Genomic DNA, 25362 nt, shown 5'->3' on the forward strand with positions numbered 1-25362 from the left:
TGCTTTATCAATCATTTCACACTGGACAACAAGATTTAAAATATGGCCATCAATATGAACCAGCCTTACATGTCCTGTTGACATGATCCTCGCTTTACATAGTTATACTTTACGCAGAAATACTCAAAATCAGAAACAATTCCATTCCATTATTCTCAAAACTTTGGCTGAAAACTGAAATACAGAGAGAAATAGGAAAAATATGGGAATATACAGTAACAACTGTGTTCAAATTAGTCATTCTCTATTCGTTCACGACAAAAGGGCCACAGGTTCATCCACATCGCATTCCATGTTTTCTCTGGCATCGAGGAAAAAATCTCCTTGCATGGCGTATCAGCCCTGACATTCTTCAGCACCTATTTCCTGGGCACCTATAGGTGCAGAGTGACTGATTGCTAATTGAAGAATTGTGCAAAATCAGTGATTCAGACGTATGTAAAGAATCTATACCACCTGTGAAAAGATGTTTTCCTTTTGTTTAGCACGGGAAAACCAATAGAGTTTGGGCTTTTTGAATGACATCTGTGTTAACTGTTTTGCAAAAGGGGGTGATAAATGTGTGAACCCAATGAAACTGTATGAACACAATCACAAGAGACGACTTCTGCTGTGCAAAGAAATTAGTCATGAAGTAATCTAGTTTACCTAATGTTCCCGGAAAAGCAGGAACTTTTTCATGGACACAAGCAGCTAGTGGAGCTCCACCAGAAAAGTTACATATTGCACTGGTGAATTAACAACTAACAATGAATTGTGAAATGAACTCTTCCAGACACCCTTATGCTCGCTTGTTTGTGTTTGTTTGTTTTTGCAACATTTAATGAAGGATCTTCCCTCGGTGCATTCAACCACAGCTCTGCTCTCCATGATGGCTGCACCTGCAGATCCACTCGAGACATCAATTTGTTTTCAACCACAAGAGACACTTGGACTCATATCCGCCACTGACAAGAAATATATCAACATTTCATTCACTTTTTGTTCTCCACCTAATTTGTAATATCACTGCTTCCCTTCTTGCACTTGAACCTCTCTGTGGTCATATATCTGCTATCAGCACTGCCTCTCCTGGAAAGTACTCACATTTCAAAAAGTCTTGCAATACTTCAGTAAAACACGTACCTAAATTCTCCAAAGTGCTGTACTTTAAGACCTCTTGTGCGGTCCAACAGTCACTGTGGGACAGATGGGCCCTCACTCCTTTTGAGATGAACTGTGAAGGAGGAAATGAGAATTAGACATTGGTCAGAAAAAGGATCTTATTTCTCCATCATGAATAAGTTTCCCCGATGAACCCATTTGGACACAAGAGAGTGAGATTCTACTTTGGGAATGAGCCTAATTTCATTCATTTAGATGTGGGCCGACACAAATAAAGTGTGCATTGAATCGCCTATATGTTGCATGTCAGTATTATATTACTTCACTGCGTATCCACTACAGTGGTCTATTCATCCCAGTTTGTCCAAAGCCGGATGTCCCGGTCCAGTTTCATTGTGGCTACAGATTTTACAAAGGCAGAAATGTATTGACCAGTGTCCTGGATAAAGCCTACGGGGCAAACAAATTCTAAAAAAAAAAAAAAAAAGAAGAGAAAGAAAAGCAAAGCAAAATGCATCATCATTTCCAGTCCGGCACTTTTATATTTAGTTTATTATACACGTGTTGTGTCAGTGGGCCTAACACACTGTTGAGCTTTCCTAAACAAATGATCTCAAACTTACCGGATTCAGCAGCAGCATTCCAAACGTGTTTGTCACTTCAACTCCATTATTAACACCACAGCATGTGTTACTGATGATGTGCAGCAGATGGCGCTAGAATACAAAACCCCGCTGTGAATTGAAGCTACGTATAATATCTAGGGGGTGTCTACAGAGCCGCGGCGCGCGGCCGAAATTGCCATGTTATTTTGTGCCGCGGCTCCTGAAACTGCTGCGCTATTTGACCGCGCCGTCTGCAGCCACGGCCTTTAACAAAATAACATAATGACATAAACATTAGATTCAATTTCAATTCAATTTCAATTTATTTTTATAACACCCAAAATCACAACTGCAGTTGCTTCAAGGGGCGACAGTGAAGAAAATCTTAAACAATGTTCATAGATTAAACAATGTTTATGACTTGGCAATATCCCACATCCCGTGTCTTCAGACAAATGTCCCAAGCTCCCGTGTCCTTAGACAAATGTCCCAAGCTCCCGTGTCCTTAGACAAATGTCCCAAGCTCCCGTGTCCTTAGACAAATGTCCCAAGCCTGGAGGAGTTCCACAGTGAAGGAGAAACCCGACTCCCTCTGAAGAACATATATCAGTATTTAATTTATCTTACTGAATAAAAATAGTTTCACTTTAAATTGGAAGAAAGATGTCATGTACTGCTAAGTACCACTAGGTGTCACTGCGAACCCTACATTGAGGTTACTATTAGATTATGAGTACTTTACTGTAAATGCTACTCCACTGTGACTCTGAGCCCGTGTCTGGAGCAGATGGACTGTGACATTTCATCTCCTCAAGTCTTACAGTAGAAACGCTGTCACAGTTTGTATCAAACAAATAGTATCTTCATACATCATTTAATTGTCTGAAGGAAAACGACCGTAACGCACCCATCCTCAACGTGACAAACGTATCTAAGGCTGTCAAGTTACACCAGCCACACAGTGTAAGCTTAATGTTGACCTTTCAAAATAAATGCGTCCACTTTTGTCTAAGATACTTTCACTGTGTGTTAACAGAAGCACTTTTATTGTGAATACACTAAGCGGAAGCTGTGCGGGGATTTCCGTGGCCGAAGCGCGGGGCTTCTCCGCAAACCTCTGCTTGAAAGAGGCGTGTGCGTGTGTACGTGTGTGTAAACACCGAGGTGGGCTCATATGTTCGCGGAGAGGACCGGGCCGGACCGCCGCAGTGATTACCTGTCAGAACCATCCTCCGTGACCGCTCAGATGACGAGATGGCAGCCGAATCCACCCGGAGATTCACCAAGAACCTGCTGAAGCCGGGGAGCGCTGCGGAGATCCGGCAGACGGCGTGTAACGCGGTCCGACTGTCCGCAGTGACGGTGAGTGCGAGTGGAACATGGTGGCAGCGGGAGACACCTGTGGGCCCTCGGCTCAGCGGGGGTCCCGGGGCAGACGTGGACGTGTTGGAGCGTGATTTATGCCCCGCACGGCCGCTGTAGTAAAACGGACGTGACATTGACATTCACGTCGCATCTTTCACCGCCGCGGATGGTGATGATGAAGCCCTGATGAACGCGGTGGCGCAGCATCGCTCTGCCTCTGTCCAGTGATTGTGCTCCGGCTGCAGCGCGATGTGTTTAAATGGACAATGCACTGGAGAAACACGCATTACTACATTTTCTCCAGTGCATTGTCAAGCAAATATCATTGGCTACTGTATTAAATGAAAATCAGATATTCTCTGTGTGGGTGGGTTTCTGAATGGAATTTGTCAAACAGAAATGTAGTGTGCCATGACATATCTGTTCAGTGATGATCAAAACACAGTTAAAATGGAGGCAGCACCAGTGAATGTTAGGCCAAGCTTTGCCTTCATATGTCTGTGTTCCACTATAACGTGAGTGTCTCCATGAGAATGTGTAGTGTGGAGATTAGACACACTGTACACTGGCATCACCTTATCATGTACAGTCACAGACATTCACCAGTAAACATAAGCTGTTGTGTTTTATGATGTCCTTGATTATTCTGCCAGAGGACAAATACTCCGCTTACTGTTGTTGCATATTGTATTATGTGGATATTCAATTGAAAGGTCACATCCTGCACACTCCACTGCGTTAGTGTGTCAGTGGGACACTGCAAAATGCATTGATTGAGGGAACTGTGTTACTCTTGAGTTTTGTAATGATTGATATATTCATGAATAATATATTTAACATTTAAACTTGTTATTCTTGCCATTGTTGATCAAAATATATAGAAAAGCTTTTGGTTACTTAAAATACTGATGTTAATCAAAGGCATTTCCTGGAAATGATTTGGTACCTGCTGGTTTGAGCCACACATTATGCCTCTAAGGGCAAAGCCCAAATACACACTTCATTCTTGAACTTGGAGCTTTGGGATTTTCTATTTACGACATGTGCCACCTCTCAAAGGCAGGATCAATGTAAGTGATTTTGTCATGAGTTAACAGATCTTTATGCTCTTGAAACCAAATAACTGTTAGAAGTATTTGTATTGGTTTAGCCACGAAATGTTGTAATGCATTTTTAATACATATCACAAGGTAAGTACTATTATTAATCTGAGTCTTTAATCAGATAAATAGCAGACAAACCATTATGTTATATTGTATTTTCAAAAGCAGTGCAATGGGTTTGGTACTTTCCTAACCAATGTGGTTAACATACAGGCCATGCACATATTCATATTTTCTTTAATTAGTCATCAAGATATGATAATCATTTGTGCAGTGCAACCTCCAAATCAGTGTTTCCTTCCTTTGTTGCAATTTGCACCTAATTTGTGACAAAATCTCAGATAGTGCAAAAGCTCCACTCCTGACAAGGCGACTGCTAATCTTCAAACTGCACAGAGTGTCTAGTAAAAGACAAACACTGCCAGGCATGTCTGCATGTCTGGAGCTAAATGTGTGCCAGTAAGCCATGCACAGTCATTTATTGGTGGGGGCATGTTGAGCAGACTTCCCTGTGTGATATGTGTCGTGGGGGGCTGTCATCACCACTCACCGCTGCCCTCATCACACACATCTCTCCTGCCTGGAGTCTGACTGCCGTTTGACCAACATTATGACTCAGTTAATAGCATCTTAACGTGTGAACTGTGTCAGACATGGAAAACACAAATAGGGCGGCAGTAGCTCAGTGGTAGAGTGCGATCGCAGCTGCCTCATGTGAATACTGCTGTTGTGTCCTTGGGCAAGACACTTAACCCAACTCGCCCCCCAGTGTCTGCGAACATCTGGGGTGTGAATGTGTGTGTGAATGGGTGACTGGTTCCTTGATGTAAAGCGCTTTGAGTACCTTGACGGTAGAAAAGCGCTATATAGATGTGACCATTTACCATTTTACAAATACCGACATTACAAATTCAACATGTTAAAGCAGGCTTTGGTAGCAGACAGTAACTGGATTAGGCTGCTGTAATTACGCCACAGTCATGGCTCCGTTGCCATGACAACAGCGAAAGGTCAATTAGGATGGAATTTTTACAGGAAGTCCTTCTCTCTCCTTTTGCTTATCTCAGATCTTGTTTATCGTTCAAAAAGGCTTTTTTCCATTTGTTTGTGCTTCCTTTTCAGTTGCATATGTTACATATATACACATTATGTTACCTGATTCTGCAACATTTTCTCTCCGTTTTAATGTTTAGACTTTGTGTAATTCTGCTTGATGGGCAACTTCCAATTGTAAACAGACAGCGGATTGTTCTGGGGTCTCTCTGTTTCAGCAAATGGAAAAGTGCTAACGATGTGAACATTCTCATAAGAAAGCCAGTGCCAAAGTACCAAATACTGTATTAGTTGGTACTTTAACAATAAAGATGAACATGAAATAGTGAACTCAGTGCTGCAATGATCAAACTGAAAGGTTAACTATCATATGATTAAGTTATTAGTACCTTTTCAATTGTAGGGTTACGTGATACAGGATCAGGAGAGGCTTATGATTAAACATGTTTTGATGGTTGCCTTTGTTTAGAGCTGTAGTGTGACCAAAGTAACAGTATTCAGTTTGAACGTTCACAGATGAATGTCATAACAAATGTCCCCCGCTGTACATGAAAGTCAGAGCAGGCTGTGAAACTCTCACCTCTGCTGCAGATTGAGCTGCTGTCTGTTTATGCATGCGTCTGCCTTTCTTAAAACGGTTATTTCTGGTATTAAGACGAGTTGATGTTTGGAGATTTGAACGATTCTGTGACTGCTGTGTTTATGTGTGTCGACTGCGGAGTTTAAAGAGAGGCTACTGTAGATGAATAGTCATTTGTTTTGCCTAAACCATGGGTAGTACCAGGACACTGTGAAGACTTTGCGGCCGGTCTTTTCAATGACACATTCACAGTACAAGGAATTAAGTGAGAACAAATCTTGGCCCTTACTAGAGCCATTGTCACTCCCTGAATCACGCCACTGTATTTAGAAAGTGTTCTGTCATCATAATAGACGTGCGTTTATGCAGTGTGCCAAATTAATGTGTTACTTTTGATTTAAAGTGTTAGACTAGAGGTTTTGCTGAAGCTGTGCCAGGACTAAGAGCCTGTTCGGTGTATGTGGGCCATCTTTGTAGAGAGAATCTGTGCCTGTATGTCCATGCTGGAGAGAGGTCACATGAGAGGAGGAGAGAGAGGTCCCTGGGGGCACGGTCCATTGTGCCAGCTTAGGTTTACAATAGGCTCTTTGCAAAAGCTTCACAGTCAGTGAACTGCTGCTTTCAAACTTGGCTGACTCTGCCTCACTGGAGCTTAACTTTTATCCATTTGGTCTGATTCTCTTAAAGCCCCGTGCATCCCCCCTCCAGCCCGCACCTACACACTTAGGCATACACGCTGTTTTCACTTACCCTTGGGACGGATGAGGAGGAGGAGGTCCACTCTGCTTCACATACTGGTCTAAGAATAGTTCCCTTAACTCTGTGCTGAGTGAATTGCTGTGTTGTGTATCTGCCTCTGTGAATTCCAGAGTAGGAGGCCTGAATAATGCTAGTGCCATAACGGAGCGACCCTTGTGCCCCCGTGCCCTGGCCAGCTCAAACTGAACACTACTGTGCGACACTTTATAAATGATGCGGACTTTCCCTCAGTATGTCTTTGAAGGCTGCAATCAGACTGCGCTTCAGGCAGAAACGTAATTGGGGGATACAAAGTGGCTTGGTGTAAAGAAAATGTGTCAACAATTGTACACCAGGCCAGGGCAGCGTCTTAAACATAACCAGGTTTGGCCTTTTGTTTCCCGCTGCACGGCCTGTCTAATGGTTTCCTGTTGGCTTTGATCAATCCCACTGACCCACTAAACCCGCTTTTAACATGTCAGTCTCTTCACGCTTGAAAACATGCAGCTGAAAACATGCAGCCGTTATTCATGTTTGATCAAGAGCGTTACCACCCTGCACAGGTAAAACCGTCATAACGATAGATTCATGGCGGGAATTAAAGCTGATATAATTCCAATTTCTTGCAAAATACAATCACTATAATGTGATAAAGAACATTTAGTGGAGCCGTATTGATACTTTGTGAACACTGGTCTAGTTTATGAATGCAGCAGCCGACTTTGGCAAAGAAAGTAGGCTTCTATTGTCAAAAGAGCCACATGAACTACACTCGTTTCTTAAACTCCCATAAACTTTACAAAAATGATAACCCAAAGGTGCTTGAAGATGCTGCATGCTACTCTGCTAATCTGTATTTGCAATGGGAGGAAGTTCTATCTGACATTGAAATCGGAGAAAGCTTCTGAAGCAGATATTTGATTATAACATGTTTAATTTAAAAAACAAACAAACAAAAAAACAAAAAAAAAAACAATCATAACAAACCTTGGGCTTGATTGGGGGGTTTTCAGAAATCATCTATTCCACTTTGTCCTGTGAATGTTTTGATTATGCATCTCCTTTTGAGCGGTTTTGAAATCCACTGCCTTTCAAATCCTTTTGGCCAGCGACTCGCTCTACTATAATAACTTACTCATTCTCTGGACAATTTTCTGCGCCTTCAACGCCAGCCAAAGCGCAGTAAAAGAGAACTGTAAAAGAAATTGTAGAAAGGGGGTCAATGAGCGGGACAGACAATCATAAAGGGGGCTTGGGAAATTTGGAAAGATGCAAGTGAGGATTATGCATGTGAAAACGCATGAGGAAAAGTCCTTAAAACAGCTGCGTCCTGCGCCGTGGGGACCGTGGGGAGAAGGAGTTGCTGAGTGGGCATCTGCCAGATTCTAGAGGTCACCGTGGGGTCACATGTAGGCTTTGTGTCGGTGTCAAATGTAGGCGTATTACTGCATGATTAATTGCAATGTTGCTATTCAAATACAGTTTTTCTGTGCTGCAGTTGTCAGTGTTATGATTTGCTTTACATGATAATAACGGCATCTTGAGTGTTAAATATTACTTGTGTGCGTGTGTGCGTGCGTGCGTGCGTGTGGCCAGCGCACATACAAGTCAATATTAGCGTAGACTTTTTGGTTTGGGCAAAGATTCAACGTAAGGACACATATTTCCGCTATATAGATATGATTAAATGAGTAGAAGCAACACAAGAATATACTTCTATCCAATTTGTTTTACGCATCTGGATTGTCCTGATCGCGACATATGACCAAATACAAATTGTAGCTTCAAAAGGTCATTTAAAAGAAACTAATTATGCTCTGTAATTGTACAATTCTGAAATAGTCGATTAGAATAATGTGCTTGAGCTTTTAATGAACGATATTGTAAAACAAAAGTGCAATTAACAAATAGCAGAATGATACCCTGAAGTGGTTAGTTCGTACCATAAATGCGTCGTAGATGTTTTTCATTCAAAATCTACAATTTTTTTTTTTTTTCCTGTCAGTGCAAATACACGGTACTGAGGGTAAATATTGAGCCCCAAAAATATAGTTTAATAAGATAAGATAAGATAATCCTTTATTGTCCACACATGAGGAAATTTCATTGTTGCAACGCAGGTAGATACAGAGGAAAAGAACAGATCACTTATAGGAAGTTTGAAAAACACTCTCAGTAGAAGAACTCTTATAAACAAAACCTCCCATTTCCAAACAAGATTAAATAAATAAATAAATAAAATAAATAAATACCATTGCATGTGATCACGACAGTAATTGCACATGAATTGCCCAGTAATTGCACATGAATATGACAGTATTGCGAGTTTTCAGGACTAACAGTGTTTGTTATAAAGTCTGACAGCAGCAGGAAGGAAAGACCTGCAAAACCTTTCCTTCACACAGCGAGGGTGGATCTCACTTAATCTTTTATTCATTGAAAAATATGGCTGTAGATATCATCATGGTCATTATGTATTGCAATCTATATTACATTCTGACTTCTAAGTAAATATGTTGTGATTTTGCTCAGAATTATGGACCGGGACGTGGTTTGTAATGTTTCCTAGATATTGTCCCAAAAAGACAGCAGTGGTGACGCTGAATTCCATAATGCAAAAAAGACAACGACAGAGATCAGCTGTTTATGAATGGCAGCTGGAGCACAAGACCGAGTGGGCTGAAGGAGGCTGCGGGCCAAGGAGGAGGAGAGATGCCACGCGGGAAAGGGAATTAATCATGCCTGGGTTGAGCTGAGAGAGAGAAGCTGTCTGTTTGCAATGGAAGAATCATTTTTGAGCCTCAAGTATCTTTTTCACCCGCCTTTAGTCACAGAATTGTTTGGTCTGTGCCTTGTTTTTTGTGCATTTGTTGTTTTAACTATCTAATATCATTTTCCCAGCCATTAAAAAGTAGGGGATGTCTTTGTACTTCTTGATTTGATACAGTGTAATATTTATTTTGTCCTTGAATATGCCAAACATTGCACCGACAAATAAATACAAATCAAAAACAGTTTTTAACCCTCCCATATTCGAAAAAGTCGTGAGTAGAAGTATATTCATATTTGTCTTACCCCCTTTTATTTGCAGATTGAATGAAATCTTTACATAAAATAAAATGTTTTCTCTGCCATAAGCCCTAAACAAAACAAAATCAAGGATATAATTTCATACAATATAAAACTAAGAATAACATAGTAACACGATAGTTTGATTTGATTTTCTCATTCGTCTCCATTTATATAATTCTTTATATCTTTGTCTAAATTGATTAAAATCTTGTAGGGGTCCTAAAATTAACGCCAAAGAAACACAGTATGCTTTATTCATTGTTGTGGTGGGTCTATGTGGATTTTTAATGGAGGTTAGTAGAAGGGGAATGGAAATTTCCCCCTTGGTAGCTGCTCTTCACTTCCCCTGCTCTCTCCTCTCATCTCCCCCTGTCTGACGTCCCTCCCCCTTCTCTCTTGCCCAGGACCTAGGGTCTTGGTTAAAGACATTTTAATAACTTCCTTGTCTAAATAAACCAGAAACCAGGACAGTCAAGAATGTAGTCTGGCTCGGAGCGCCCCCTGCAGGTTACAGTAGTGGGTGACGTTCTGTACTTGTCATGTTGATTCTTTAGCACTAGATGGCATTGGCACTGTATGTCTGTGCCCCCTTCCGTGCCCCCCTTCCAGGCCTGTAACAGCAAACTCAACAAGTTAAGTTTAGCTGAGCGCCTAACTAGAATGGCATGCACATAATGATCCTTTTATCTTTGACATTTGTAGTTACTGGCTTTTGCATCTTTATTTAAGGATCAGCATTTTATAAATCCATTTGAAATACCGGGGATGGTTGAAAAAAGGTCTTAAAAGGTCTTAAATCTTGCCTGAAGTGACTTTTATTGCTCGTAGCTTACTTCAGGCAAAAAGAACCATTTTAATCTTTGTCTTCCTGTTTGTGCACCAGACTTTGTGCTGCAGTGCTGCTTTTGCAGTTTGAGGTTTTATGGAGTGCAGCGGCGGCAGACGATCCTTATTGAAACGAAAGTACACAGGGTTTGGATCTAGCACTTTTAAAAGAATAGAATCAATGAATAAACACTAAAGAATGACATTACATAGCATTTTTTCTGGAATGTTGGATGCAAAATAATCACATCTCGGTTGGTATTTGTGCCAGTCCCAAGTTACAGTAAGTGAAAGGGGGAAAACTGCATGCCGTCCTGATCCTAGAAACAAAGAGAAACATGAAAATGCAGTGGTTGCCATAAACATGTTGACCTTTTGCCAATTTTGAGTTCAGCTAGTCTCTTGAGGTCAGACCGATGATCGCTGGGAACCTAGAGCCAATGAGTGACAGCATCCTTCCTGTCGCGGTGGCCATGGGAACAGCCTTGTGTTTTCCCTAGTAATTTTTTAGTGGACGAGCACGCCACATCAAACACCTCTGGCATGAGTCAGCCTGCAGCACTATGGGGAACCTAACTACAGAGGAGCAAACTGCTTACAAGGCACTGTAACAGGTTAAATGGAGTGTGGGTTCCTCCTTGGCCCAGTTGGCTGAAGTGTCCAAAGCCACTAAAACGCCTCGCATGTTATTCTCTTCAACTGCTTTGTGCAACATTGTCCTCTGCAGAATCATTTATACCCGACTACCGCCACTCTGTCGCCCTCAACAATGTTCTCTGTCGAGGTTTAACTCGAACACAAGAATTACACGGACCGGGGCTGTACAGCTGGAAGACATTAGCTCGACAAATAATGGCGGCGCGTTGCCCTGTACACCCGGTGATGTCATTCCCACCAGATTCAGACGCAACCCAACCAGGGTCACGGCGAGAAAAAGACAGGAAGGAAACTATAAGCAGATATACATTACACGTCGTATTTACTAACCAATCACAGGGGAGATTCAGAGTCTACTGTAAATATTGCAGTAGCGTGTTTAGGTGGGAAAAACTCACGGGAGATTCACAAGAGAGAAGAGGCATCACTTTTCGTCAAGGGAGAAAATGTGCATCTATTTACAGTCTTATTACTATTTTATAATACCATATATGACTAAAATTGTAATTATTGTCATTATAACATTATAACTATAAATCGCGCTGGAGTATTAGTCGCACTAGCCCAAAAATGCATAATAGAGAAGAAAAAAAACATATATAAGTTACACTGGAGTATGAAATAAGGTTGCAAGTGAGAATATAACAAATAATATCACATGTAAGTCGCTCCGGAGTACTGGAGTATGAAATGCATTGCAAGTGTAAAAATAACAAATAATATCATATAAGTCGCTCCGGAGTGTAAGTATAAATATAAATGTAAGTATAAGTCGCACCCCGGCCAAACTATGAAAAAAGGTGCGACTTATAGTCCAGAAAATACGGTACTCAATGGTCTTAGAGTAAACAATACTCTCTATAATATTACCATATCAATAGCTTTTGTGTCCAGTATGATGTTTGCAATATTAAGGAGTCGACCAGGAATAATGTTTTTTCACACTTTATGACTGTGAGATGTCATCTATTGTTGACTAATTACACAAAAGCAATTACCGTATTTTCCGGACTAAAAGTTGCACCGGAGTATAAGTCGCACCAGCCAAAAAATGCATATTAGAGAAGAAAAAAAACATATATAAGTTACACTGGAGTATGAAATAAGGTTGCAAGTGAGAATATAACAAATAATATCACATGTAAGTCGCTCCGGAGTATAAGTATAAATATAAATGTAAGTTGCACCCCGGCCAAAACGATGAAAAAAGGTGCGACTTATAGTCCAGAAAATACGGTGCTCCTGCACAAAAATAATCAGTAGATGGCGATGGCTAGAGACTTCAGCAGTTGGGTCAGTGCATTTGCAGAGCTTGGTTAGATGATCGAATTGTAAATGTTGCCGTTTGTAGTGTTCGTGCACATGTTTTGTCTTGAGTTCCAGCGTATACATAGTTTTGGTGAGAATGAACCAATCGCCTTTGTTCTGATGATATCTTGTTTGGAGTGAATGAGAGCGAGCTGCATAACACGGGGACAACTGGCATCTGCTGGGCATGTTTGTGTGGGCATATTTGCATGACCGGACTATTGTGTAGATTCTGGCATTTCAACAAAGCTCATCTCTGTGGTTCTCTCTGTCTTTTACCCTCAAGTGATCAGACATGTTGTCCTAGCGAGAGCCAATGGTATTTGATAACGGGTCTGCGGTTGTGGGCGGAGTGTATGTCTTATACTTTGTGCTCGCTGCACTGTGACTCGAGCATGTTAATGTTTGGACACTCGCGTTGGAGAATAATTGGGGTCCTCTTACGAGCGCAGATGCTTTCACAGTCGAGCCTTATTGCATGCTGTTTATATTTAGCCGCCTAAAGTATTATAATGATGAGCGTTTGTGGAGGTGGTGGGTGGGACTGTGGGGGACACTGATATGGACACTAATGACCTTAATGGTGACTTGGCATAATCACTATGGTAACGTCCGCTCTACAGACGGCTCAGGATTTGCAGTTGGCCGGCCTCTGTATCTTATGTGACAAACTTTGAGATCTTTCAAACTTTCTTTCTCGTTTAGGCCAAGTTTGAGCTGGTCAGTAGTAATGTAAAGATATTTAGAAACATCCATGTCTGACAAATGGTTATATTTTATTTACAGATGAAAAATGCAAGCGTTAATGAAGCCTTTAAATGATCAATTTAAACATGTTTGTAAAGGCACACGGCTCTGCGCTGTATTAAATTAATTAATCTATGTTTATCAGTCAGTTTTCCAACACACAATAGCATTTGGTTGACGTTTAAGCCAACTGATAAACGTTTGCATACCAAATGTTAGAATGTAAGTCTCATATTTTTTGCACACTACATAGATCGTGAGAAATGTCCCCAATGGTGTGAATATCCAGAAAATAACACTCTCTTCAACATTGGTCCTCTTCATTTGTGTAACGGGGGGAATTATTTTATGTACGCCATGTACTTCAATAATATTATATTACAAATGATTTTAATCTAGATTTGGACGTGAACAATGGAAGAAATAGATGACATGATGAAAATGCAGTGGTAAAAGTGATGAATGGACCAAAGCTGCAGATTAGCAGTGATGTAATGGAACATACAGTTGGAGCCAGTGTCCTTTTGCATCGCCGAGCGTTGAACCCAAAGTCGGGGGAATTTCACATGGACGCTCTACCTACAGAACCCTATAAACATCTGTACATCCACTCCCCCTTTTCCATTCAATATCCTCACATAAAACTCCCAGGAGAGACGCACTGCACTGGAGCCTTCAGTCTGGAACATGCTCCTATTTTAGTTACTGCAGATGTTTAGCTCCAGAAAGGTTTGGTTCTGTGCCATTAACAGTATACACATGTTTACAGAAACTAATCATTTGAGCAGTTTTCTACTGTTTTTAATTTGGGAGTTTGTAGTACAGGGGGAAAACAATGATTTACCCTTCAACAAGTTTACCGGTTTTGTTTTTCCAAAGACTTTTCTATCACAATTTCATGATTGCATGTTTGATTGCTTCTCTTCAGCTACGCAATAAATTTAATTTGATTAGAGATCGAGATTCTGCAATTTCTAATTGTCAATGTTAAGCTTGAGTCTTTTTAATCGAGAGATTTATAGGAAAGAGAAAGAGATTGGAGTATTTATTTGTGTTAAATATCAGTTATTAGAAGTAATTCTTGTTTTTGTTCAAGAAATTAATGAAAACCCTTTTAATTAGTTTTTTTTATAAGAACAAATAAATACAGATAATTGAAAATCTTTATCAATACAAGGGGGGAAAAAGAAATATGTTGCTCGACTATGTCCAGTGTTTTATGTCACACTCAAAAGATTATCTTTGGATTTAGATTCAACTCTGGGCACTGTACATTTACAATTGTGTGAGTCTACACTCTTCTTCTGATTTCCTTATTGGGACAGTAACATCCTTTTCATAAGTGCTTTTAGTCCAAAAACGATGTTCTTGAAGTGTGTGCAATAATAAGGGGTTTAAGTGCTCGTGTGAGAGATTGAGTGAAAATGGATGGAGAAAAATGAAAATCAGCAAAACTCCTGTAGACTGTGAGTGTGTGTGCTGCAGCTGGTTCTGGTCAGCTGACAGCCACTGCAGACTGTGATTTGTTGGTGAGCTGGGCTGAACCGCTCACATCTGCAGTCACTGTGTGTGTGAGAGGAAAGAGAGAGGGACAGGGCTGCTGGCTGCGAGAGCACCGCGACCGACTGTAGCAGTGCAGCAGAGTAGCACAAGATGGAAACCAAGGGCTAATCTCAGCCAATTTACTAGCCTTATGTTAGCTCTAGTAAAACAAGCTTCAGAGCAGGCGTAGATCTGGTTCGGAGCGGTGGATTATGGGCTGTTCGGCCAGTGCTGTGCTGCTGTTGCGCTCAGTGGGAGGGCCGGACTGTGGACACATGTGCGTGCGACACGACCAGATGTCATCGGACGCGGCCACACCTACTCTAGAGGCGTACAGCGCGGCTACCACCTCGCCGCTGACAGTCATCGTCATGGTAACCCGCACAACTCCCTGCACCAAACTCAATATGCATGTCGGGATCGGTGCACGTGTAACAAACGGAGTCCAGTGTGAAATTGTGTCTTCTGCTGCAGAGGTTGATGCATGCTGATTCAATGACTGGGCTCTGGTTGGCTTCATCCCTAAGGCGGAAATGGGGGGGGGGGGGAGTAAGTGGGGTCAGTCATGAGGAATCTAGTATCTGTGGGAAAATGTGCTCGTTCTGCTACTCTTGTGATGTTAAAAATAGCTATTCAAATGTATGTATGAATGTTATAAACCAACACTTGATTTCATTGAATTACATAGTTTGAATGAATTAAATGTGAGCTATTTCTTCTCACTCACTCCAACTACAGTTTATGGACACACATGTATTAGTCTGTATGTATATCAGTCTGATTGTCTTTGTTAAACCCCCAAAAATGATAGCAGTCCAATCCTAAACCCATATTTTCTTTTACGCCTCCTTTTTTTCTGTGGATGATTTCTTTGACTTAAAGCAGTAGTTTTTGCAGCTTGCTTTTTTCCAACTACACTTCATTAGAGAACCCTTTTTCATCAAAGCCGCCTCCCCTATGAAGTTCAAATCACATTCATTGTGCCAGTTCCCCCAGTCCCTGTGTCGCTGCAGTGATGTAGAGCAGATGTCTTCTGTCAGTACTTTGCACGGCCCTGGGCCTCCCCCCATCAGTCCTCATGTCCCTCGCTCTGTCACTCTCTGTCATTGGGTCTCCGGGTCCTCACATTGACATGGAACAGTTTTCCTCACAACTCCCTATTCCCTGCTTCACTTATGGCCAGTGTTCAGTGCATCTGTGACCATTGCTGCAGCTGACCAACATCACCAACATGCAATTGGTTCAAAAAGAGGGCAGGGAACACGGAGAGGAAATCAAAGGCAAATGATGAAATGAAGGAGTGGGGTGTTTGATTAGATGAGAGCGAGACTGAGAGGAGGGGCAGAGACATGAGCCAACAGAGGCAGGTGCTGTGCAACAGGGAGGATGAGGAGCAGGGCTGAGCCACTACAGAATACTGCAGTGTTCACATGTGAAACACTGGGTGTGAGCTCTGCAGTTCAAAGCAGGTCAGACTGATGCTCTGCTCTCAACTGTCTTCTGCTGGTGTGCCAGACCAGCCATTGTTACACTTTTATTTATTTAACAAATGCTTTCAGATTTTAGTAACTGCTTACTTCCTCTATCACATATTCTGTTCTGCTATGAGGTTTGATGGAGGAAGTCTGTCTGTGTTCGTGCCATACTAATAATAATTGTGTCTCAACAATTGGTGTGTGCATTAAAATTCCACCATTACATACTCAAAGTTAATTTGAAAAGTAAAGCTACGTTCCGGTGGAAGAAAGGGGTTGATGTGTAACCATAGTCTCTGGTTGGCTCTTTGGGGACTTTTTCACTGTTGGCGTGTTGTGTTTGTGGTAAAAATATACGTTGGACGTCAGACATCTACTTCCTCTACATCCACATATACTCGCACACCTCACTAAACCAACTCATTCTGCCTCTGATGGAGCACATGACGACAATATTATTTCTACAGTAATCCAGTTAACTTTGTTGTTATTATTTGTAGTATCCATTTATGGAAATGAGTATCAGAAGCAAAATGACTTTCAGAAGAAAAACAAAGAAACGCGTGCGCTCGGATTTCACTCGGATGAGTATAGTATGTTTGTACTTAATACTCTTGTCTTTTACTTTTACTTTTGTTTCAGTGTATTATACTTTTGGTTATTATTGTAGTCAATTGTAGTATAATTGATGATTTGATTTCTACATGTAAATACCGGTACTTGAATTGAAAAGAAGTCGTAGTAGAGATAATGACGAGAAGACAAACGTTCCATAATGTCAAAAATGTGATATGAGTCCATGAAAAACACAAGCACAGTTTTCTTTTCTTTTTGTTTTAATTTCATTTTTCTTTTTCTATTTGAATATACATCAAGAAAAGAATACACAGAACAAGTTATTAAGGGTTTAACTCCATTTGACAGGTTGCGGTGTGTGAGACTAGGTCCACGTGTGATTGACTTCCTCTGCTTCAGACCACAGCCTCTGCAGCTCTACTTTTGCTGTTGCTTCTGTGTCTGCTCTTGTCCCAGAGTCATTAAGCCAGCTGTAAAATGTATATATTGCTTTTCACCTGCAAAATCAGAGCCACAGGACCTAGATCTGACCTTGTATCTTGTGTACCCTTTTACTTTTCGCACACATCGGGGGTTAAATTTACTGTTTGAGATGGTAACATATTTTCCATGTTGTGCTATAACTATGCTGGCGTGTTAAACTGTTGTTCCTCCATAATTTAATCAGTTATATTGTGTGACAGAAGCACCTTAGTAGTGCTGTACTTCCTTTTTTTACTGCGGCTAAAATGTCACATCATCATTAGTTTTAGTTCTGTTCCATTATGACTCATTTATTGTTGGCGCTAGTTTGTGTGAATCTAAAATGAGAACGTTTGACACACGCTGAACTTGTACATGTTTGTTCACAGCAGGAAAAGCCGAAGCTGATTGACCCTCTGGACTATGAGGCGGTCATCTCAGAGCTGGGGGATGAGCTTAAGGAGGATCCTCTCAGAGACCTGCTCCTTTTTCCTGACAATGACTTCAAGGTGAGATTAGTGTTTTTTTAGGCTGTAGTTGACTAAATAAATTCTTGGTCGACTAAAGATATGTCCTATCAACCGATTAGTCAAGTAAAAGAGGGTGTGGCAAAGCTCTCAAAATTATTATAAGACAACCACTACAAAAATGTTTACAGAAGCGTACCAATAAACCATGTATTCATATGTTAGAGATATGTTAATTTAACTTCACTCCAAAATGTTCATCTGACTCTCTCCACATTGCCTTTTATGCTGTTAAAATATAATGTAAATTAAATAATGAATCGACTAATAAAAATGTTGGTCGACTAAGACACCACTGACCGATTAATCTGCTAAACGACTAAAGAATTACAACCCTACAACCTCACAAAATGTCTCGAATACCTAGTGTTTTGGTATTTAAGACATTTTGTGACATATCTTGAACAAATTACTCTAAGTAGTTGTAGAGTTGTAGTAATGTACATTTCCTCCTAAAAGCTGTTCCATCTCCACAGGTGTCTACTGTGCCTCAGGAGAGGAGAACTCTCCAGTCCACAGTCCCTGAGGGGGCAGAGGGACAGGCTGAATGTCTGCTGGTCAGACAGGTGAGGCTGAGCATGCAGCAAATACGTGTGCGCTGCTACACTATGTGTAAACATTTTCATTCTGTGTCTATATAATGTCTATATGTATGTCTATATATAGACTAATCTCTAATAGAGTCCACTGGGAAGTCACCATGGGAATGCCTTAAGTTTGTTTTATGATAATAACTGTAGTTTTACAATGAAATATTGCATATGAAAACATGTTACACACATAGCATTATGCTATCATTAATACCTTTGGTATGAGAAGTATCAATATCTTGGTATGAAGCTTTAGAGATGTTAAACTTACACTACACATTTATATGCTTTATGCCTGCTTTAAGCCATCAAAGCCAGTTCTGGTGGGGATTTTGGGGGTGAATATATAGACCAGATCTTTTAGGTTGACCATATTCGATTTGAACATGTTTACCCATACCTGAAAACACAGACAAGTCATGAGTATGATTTATTTTGTAAATGTACATTACACTTATAAACCGTGTTGAATTGTGTTAAATTATATCTTCACAGTATTGTATTTATTTGATTTTTCTACCTTCTAATCTTTTACCAGGCCTGTAAGTTTTATAATTCCGACCTGAATGTAGTCCAGTTTATGCATGAAGACTACGCTGGAGACTACCGCCTCCTGCCCAGGTACTGCACTGCTCCACTCAACCGTTCAATGTTGTTTAAAAGGTAAAACATAGTATAAGTCCAGTATAAACAAGGACCAAGCCTCAATCTTTATGTCATAAACAATATAGTCATCAGATAAGACTTTTTGCTTATGTATATGACTCTTTTAAAAATATACCCTTTTGCGGTGTCCATTCATACCCAGTGATTTATTTAAATGATCTTGTCAGTCATCGTTCCCAGTTCCCCAGAGTCTGACCCGGGCAGCCCCCCTCACCACAGGAATGTCTCCCTCATGCCACTGTAGTTTTGGGTTTGTTCACATGACCTAATAGTTATGTCTTTAAGCAGGATGTAGATAGTGTGCTCAGTTATACTGGAGCATAAACCCAGAGACACAAGTCATTCATTTAATCTATTTGGATTACAACTCCAAGGATTACAGACACTTAAGGATTCCCAGCAAATGTTAAACAACTCTTCATCTTTCCTTAATGTGAAGGTTAATGACTGTTAACTTTTGACCAGACTCATGGAAATGTCTTTAATATGATATACAAAATTAATGTTTTGTTCTTTTTTATGCTTTCTAGAAAATTATTCAAAGCAGAGAAGCTGCCATCCCATTCCTTTGAGATCGACCATGAGGATGTGGACAAGGATGAGGCCAGTAAACCTCTTCTTTTGACAGAATGCTTTTAGTATTAATGTATTGGAAGTTGGAAACATCCTGCTTCTCTTGTTTGAATTAGTTTACTGCAGCTTAAGTTTTTAGAAATACTCGACAAAATCAGTTAGCCTTTAAGCCATGGACATCATTTAGATAAAAAATGGCTGATGGTAAATGTAATAAACCTATAAACGTTCCCTTCTCCTATCGATCGTCAGCTCTCTGTTGCCGCATGTTAATGTGTTTGTATTTACAGGACACCACCTCTCTCTCCTCCTCCAAAGGAGGCGGGGCTGGATCAGGCACAGGATGCAATGGAGTGTTTCGCTCAGGCTGGCTCTACAAGGGCAACTTCAACAGCACTGTCAATAACAGCATTACTGTTCGGGTGAGGACAAGTGTCCCTGTTTGGACACACTTTGTTTGTCTGAAACAATATCATCTTCATACAATGCTATATAACTCATACAATAGTTATTGAAGTGGTGCTTACTTTCTTTGCAGTCTTTCAAAAGGAGATATTTCCAGCTGACTCAACTGACAGACAATTCCTATATCATGAACTTCTACAAAGATGAAAAGATCTCCAAAGAGCCTAAAGGGTGCATCTTTCTTGACTCCTGCACTGGTGTAGTACAGGTATGTTCAAGACCTCATGTAAGGCAGTGATTCAATATTGAAACATGTTATTTTTCTTCCAAGAACAACCGCCTGAGGAAGCATGCCTTTGAGCTGAAGATGAATGACGTGACTTATTTCGTGCTGGCCGCGGAAAGTGAGCAGGACATGGAGGAGTGGATCAGCACTTTGTCTCGCATTTTACAAATCAGTCCCCACGATGCACCTGTTCCGGACCGCAAGAGTTTGGACCTCACCGAACACCGCCAGGGTAAGACTATATTAAAATATACTCCCATGAAAGCCGGGTGGAACAGGAGTGGAATGCCCCTCCAAAATCTGGCCATGGTCATGAAACAAAACTCTGATAAATAATGCTGTGTTATGTTTCTTTTTCTCCAGATGTGTTTGATCTGTCGTTGGGTGACGGCTGTTTACAGGAAAATGAAGACACAACAGAGAATGGAATCAATCCTGAGTTGGCAAAGGTTTTCACATTTGATGACTTTCTATAAAAAATATACTTAACTCAGATTATTTTGAGTATTCGATATGTGATTGTGACATTCATACTCTATAACCTCTTCTCATTAACCCTTGTGCGCACTTTCTTTTACAGTATATAGCAGAGACGGACGAGGGGATTCGCTGTGCCAGGAGGGAGGAGAGACTCAATCTGTTTTCACTTGATCCTGACACCCCTGTATGTTTCCTTTCTACATGTTTCTTTTTACATTTTGAATATAAAAGATTAAAATGCTACATAAAAGCTTAAAATGCCATGTGTTTTACCTTGCATAGGTTTTAAGGAGCCCACGGACTGAACATTCATCGTCTGAGCCAACTGTGCGTCCCTTTGAGGAGAAGTTAGGCAGACGGTTTATGATCACCAGTCGAAGCCTCAACCTCATGCTGCAGGGCTCTCTCAATGAAGTGGACACTGAGCCAGTAACCAATGTAAAAGCCACTAACTTGTTACATGTTAACTATGTATTTGTTTGTAACTGCTCATCTGTCCGTCATTCCAGGTCGAGCCTTTCTTTTTATCGTTGGCCCTAATGGATATAAGAGAAGGCAAAAAAATCTCAGCAGATTTCCACGTGGACTTGAACCATGAGGCTGTCCGTCAGATGCTCGGGGGCTGCTGTAACGGGACAAACGGTCAGGCGGGGGGGCTTGTGGGACAAGAGAATGGCCTCCCTCCTTCAGAAACTAAATCAGGGGACTGCCACCTTAGTCTAGATTTGGAGCACTGGCTCTGCTTCCCCAAAAAGGTACATTATGAATATAAAAATTCTGTGAAGTGTTTTTTTTTCCTCAGTGACTCTCTGACAGTTGGATTGTTTACTTACAGGCAATCTTTTCTGTGACCAACCCCCACACTGACATAGTAATGGTGGCCCGAGTGGAAAAAGTCTTAATGGGAAACATTGCATCTGGGACAGAACCATACATCAAGAACACAGACTCAAGCAAGGTCTGAAAGGCAGTTGTTTTACATAAGGAATACTTTACACTGCAGTAATATAGGTACACAGACTGTGCACTTATCATTCTTTACAAATACTGTTAAAATATGTTTAGACTCTTAACTGCCAAAGACCTTTAACCAAACACGTAAGAAATGTTTATTTAAACTGCAAAGTGAGTTGCCAGACATGGAACCTGCTGCCAGCGACTCTTGTTGTCAGTACATTGGCCCTTTAGTGAATTAAGATCTCTCATGTAACACTGTATTAAATTCACCTTCTTCCTCTGTCCATTTATTTTTCCATTATGTTCTTTCACTTGCAGACTGTACAGAAGATTATCAAATCAAACAAGCACTTCTGTAGTAAACTGGGAAAGTACCGCATGCCATTTGCATGGGCTGTGAGGTTTGTGCTTATGCAACATTCAACGTTCAATACTTTGAAAGTGTCATTAAATTATAGATTAATAGCTTTAATATTATTTGTTTTTTACAGGGCAGTGTTTAAGGATAACCATGGGGCCCTGGATCGAGATTCTCGCTTCTCACCTCTTTTCAGACAGGAGAGCAACAAGATATCCACAGATGACCTGATAAAGCTAGTCAATGAATACAGAAGGTAAGAAGCTAATAAAAGATCCCAGATTAAACATGAACAGATTGGAATATTGTCTTTTATTAAAGTCAAAGGGCTATACTATTAGTGTTATAATGTACATGCCTGTTAATTAAAACATGTGTATAGGGCTGAGAAAACCAGTAAATTACAAACTATTCCGGGTACTCTGGACATTGCAGTGGACCATGTGCCATTGGAGCATCCAAGTATGTTCACCCAGATCCTACTGTATCCTATAACGGTTTGCAGCAAAATAATCAACATTTTATATATTTCTAGATTGTCTGACCTCCTCCTACGTCCCAGTAAAGCCATTTGAAGAACTGAGCAAGCACCAGCCCACAGTGGAGGTTGAGGAGTTTATCCAAGATGCAACGAAGTTCACGCAGCCGCACCATGTTTACAAAAACCACATCTACGTCTACCCTAAACACCTTAAGTATGACAGCCAGAAGAGCTTCGCTAAGGTCAGGATCAATTATGAACCAACCCGTGCTTCTGTTTCTCTGTTGTGGTCGAGCTGTTATTTCTTGCTGCTTTGTACGTGGAAAGATGCTGAAGTATTACAATGGGCCTTTTGTTCGCAGGCTCGTAATCTTGCAGTCTATGTCGAGTTCCACAGCTCAGACGAAGAAAGTGCCAAGCCAGTAAAGGTAATAAACAAAGTGGCTCCTTTAAAATCATGTTACTGTTTTGTCAGTACTATTTACCTTTCAAACCTTTTTTTTTTGTTTAGTGCATATATGGGAAGCCAGGAGGTCCACTTTTCACCACAGCGGACTGTTCCACTGTGTTGCATCATTCTCAGAACCCGGACTTTTATGATGAGGTGTGTAAACAAACGCACAGGCATTAAAAACGATGTGTTTAAAATGTGCGCCTCGTGATCATTTTCACGTTCTATCCTCAGGTAAAGATAGAGCTTCCCACACATCTACATGAAAAGCACCATCTCCTCTTCTCCTTTTACCACGTCACATGTGACATTAATGCAAAGACGAACGCAAAAAGGAAAGAAGCTCTGGAGACGTCAGGTAGGTTAGAGGCATTATAACGTACAGTATTTTTGTATAGGTATGCATATATATATGTTTAATTGCCTTTATGTGTCTGCTTTGTAGTGGGATATGCTTGGCTGCCGCTCCTTAAAGAGGGCCGTCTTGCTACTCAGGAGTTCAACATCTCCGTCTCCTCGAACCTTCCACCGGGCTACCTGGGCACCAAGGAAGCCAGCAACACCAAGGTGAGAACAGAGAGGTTATTTTAAGAGATGTTTTAATATTTAAACTGGGCAGAATAATGGAAAGTTTTTTAATTAAACGGAAGGACGTATTAAAGGAATTTGATTTGAATTCATTATGTTGGTGTCACTTTACAGAGCAGTGCAGACGTGAAGTGGGTGGATGGGGGGAAAGCCATTTTTAGAGTGTCCACCAATGTGAGCTCCACTGTATATACTCAGGTAAGACATCGCTCTAGCATCAGCAGCATGCCTATTGCTTTAAAAACACACACACAATTTAGTAAATCACATCTGTCTGTCTCAGGACCCCCACTTGAACAGATTCTTTCAGCAGTGCCAGAAAAGAGAGCTGGACCTCTCCTCACCTCCTACCTCAAATTTCCTCAACTGCCTGAAGGTTCGAGACGATCCAAAACAAAATCTAAAATCTATCATGAAACCGCCGTGTCAATATAATCTGCACATGTTTCTCAGGGTCTACTCAGTATGGAAAGAATCCCAGTCATTATCCGATTTCTGCCTGTCCTCTTCAACCAGCTGTTCAAGGTTCTGACTGAAAATGACAACGATGAGGTCACTACTGCCACCACCAGGTTGGTCATAGTATTGTGTTTTACCCACAGTAATAGATCAAAAGCACCATAGAGCTGTCTAAAAACATTGAAGTATATTACACGAGTCGTTTTCTTTGCCTTGTCTTGCAGAGTGCTGGTTTACATCGTTTCAAAATGCCACGATGAAAACTTGGATCACTTCCTGCATTCTTATATAAAGGTAATTCTTTCAGATGGTTCAAAATGGAAAGGAAAGCGTGCTATGCTTGTTCCAGAGATTTCTGTTCATGCTTAAAAAAAAAAAATGCTTTCATGCTTGCCCAGAATTATAAGAAAAAGAGGGGTGAGTCAGTTGGGGGAGACAACTAGGACATTTAGCATATTTAATCAGAAACATGTGTCTCAAGGAAGCTGCAGTGTAGTTGGAAAATCATGTTTTTCCATATTTGTGACAATGAATAAAAAACTGCAGCGCTTCAAGATGGATTGTGGGAGGTAAACGGAGAAGGGCAGCGAAGCAAGGTTGCCATAGTAACATATTGGCATAACATTCACTACTAGAGGTACTCAAATTAGCATAATGTGTACGTGCAGACAGAACGCATGTGTTTCTGCGCTTGTGAATCAATTCAAACTCTATTTCATCCACATTCAAGACATCGACTCATCACTTTTCATTTTCCATTTCATTGTTTGTCCGATAGATACCGATGCTAATAAGTAAGACGTATTTAATCTTTCATACAGTACGTGTTCAAAACTGAGGATCATGGCTTCAGAACCGTCCATGAAGAGCTGGCCAAGGGCATGACCTTTGACCTGAAGAGCAATGATCAGGCAGCAGTCAAAAACACACTCAAGGTTCAGCTTCTTTCGATTGTTCCCGTTTAGCTATTTGAGAATCATTGATTGAATAATCGATTCCACATTTACTCTTTCAGTTTTCTTGGTTCTTCTTCGAGCTCATTGTCAAGTCCATGGCACAACATTTGGTAGATGGCAACAAAGTAAAGGTATTTACTCTCTCTGTTTTCAATTGCAATCAAAGAAGAGTCACAAAGGTCTGATTACATTTCCTGTTGTCAATTTTTGCCCATGCAGCTCCCAAGGCCCCAGCGTTTTCCCTCTTCTTACTTGAGCCGTGTGGAGTCCCTTGTGGAAATTGTGTCCGAACACATTTTTTGGAAAAACAAGGACTTGCCAGAGGAAACGCGCATTGCTAATGGAGCTGTTGCTGCATTTGTCAAGGTAAGAG

At 40.9% G+C, this 25362-nt stretch overlaps 1 protein-coding gene across 2 annotated transcripts in view; it reads left to right on the plus strand.

Moving 5' to 3' along the window:
• The first annotated feature begins 2842 nt into the window (after positions 1–2842).
• Positions 2843–25362, plus strand: part of dock10 (dedicator of cytokinesis 10) — a 33470-nt gene continuing 10950 nt past the window's right edge. Inside the window, exons 1-28 of one of the 2 annotated variants that reach the window (XM_072463294.1) lie at positions 2843–3071; positions 17602–17721; positions 18216–18305; positions 18868–18950; positions 19526–19598; positions 19859–19990; positions 20107–20241; positions 20305–20491; positions 20623–20708; positions 20840–20923; positions 21022–21177; positions 21249–21494; positions 21575–21697; positions 22015–22097; positions 22188–22310; positions 22437–22516; positions 22590–22777; positions 22898–22963; positions 23047–23139; positions 23221–23344; positions 23432–23553; positions 23689–23772; positions 23858–23950; positions 24028–24146; positions 24258–24327; positions 24855–24968; positions 25049–25120; positions 25209–25355. In XM_072463294.1, the coding sequence (XP_072319395.1) occupies positions 2964–3071; positions 17602–17721; positions 18216–18305; positions 18868–18950; positions 19526–19598; positions 19859–19990; positions 20107–20241; positions 20305–20491; positions 20623–20708; positions 20840–20923; positions 21022–21177; positions 21249–21494; positions 21575–21697; positions 22015–22097; positions 22188–22310; positions 22437–22516; positions 22590–22777; positions 22898–22963; positions 23047–23139; positions 23221–23344; positions 23432–23553; positions 23689–23772; positions 23858–23950; positions 24028–24146; positions 24258–24327; positions 24855–24968; positions 25049–25120; positions 25209–25355 (3201 nt within the window). In that variant the 5' untranslated portion in view covers positions 2843–2963. Of the gene's footprint in view, positions 3072–14817; positions 15074–17601; positions 17722–18215; positions 18306–18867; positions 18951–19525; positions 19599–19858; positions 19991–20106; positions 20242–20304; positions 20492–20622; positions 20709–20839; positions 20924–21021; positions 21178–21248; positions 21495–21574; positions 21698–22014; positions 22098–22187; positions 22311–22436; positions 22517–22589; positions 22778–22897; positions 22964–23046; positions 23140–23220; positions 23345–23431; positions 23554–23688; positions 23773–23857; positions 23951–24027; positions 24147–24257; positions 24328–24854; positions 24969–25048; positions 25121–25208; positions 25356–25362 lie in introns of those variants that run through there. The other variant, XM_072463287.1, reaches the window with a different exon arrangement.

Source organism: Eucyclogobius newberryi, unplaced genomic scaffold (genome assembly GCF_026437365.1).
Source record: "Eucyclogobius newberryi isolate DKJ021-1_F unplaced genomic scaffold, fEucNew1.0.hap1 SCAF_10, whole genome shotgun sequence".
NCBI classification, from domain to species: Eukaryota; Metazoa; Chordata; class Actinopteri; order Gobiiformes; family Gobiidae; genus Eucyclogobius; species Eucyclogobius newberryi.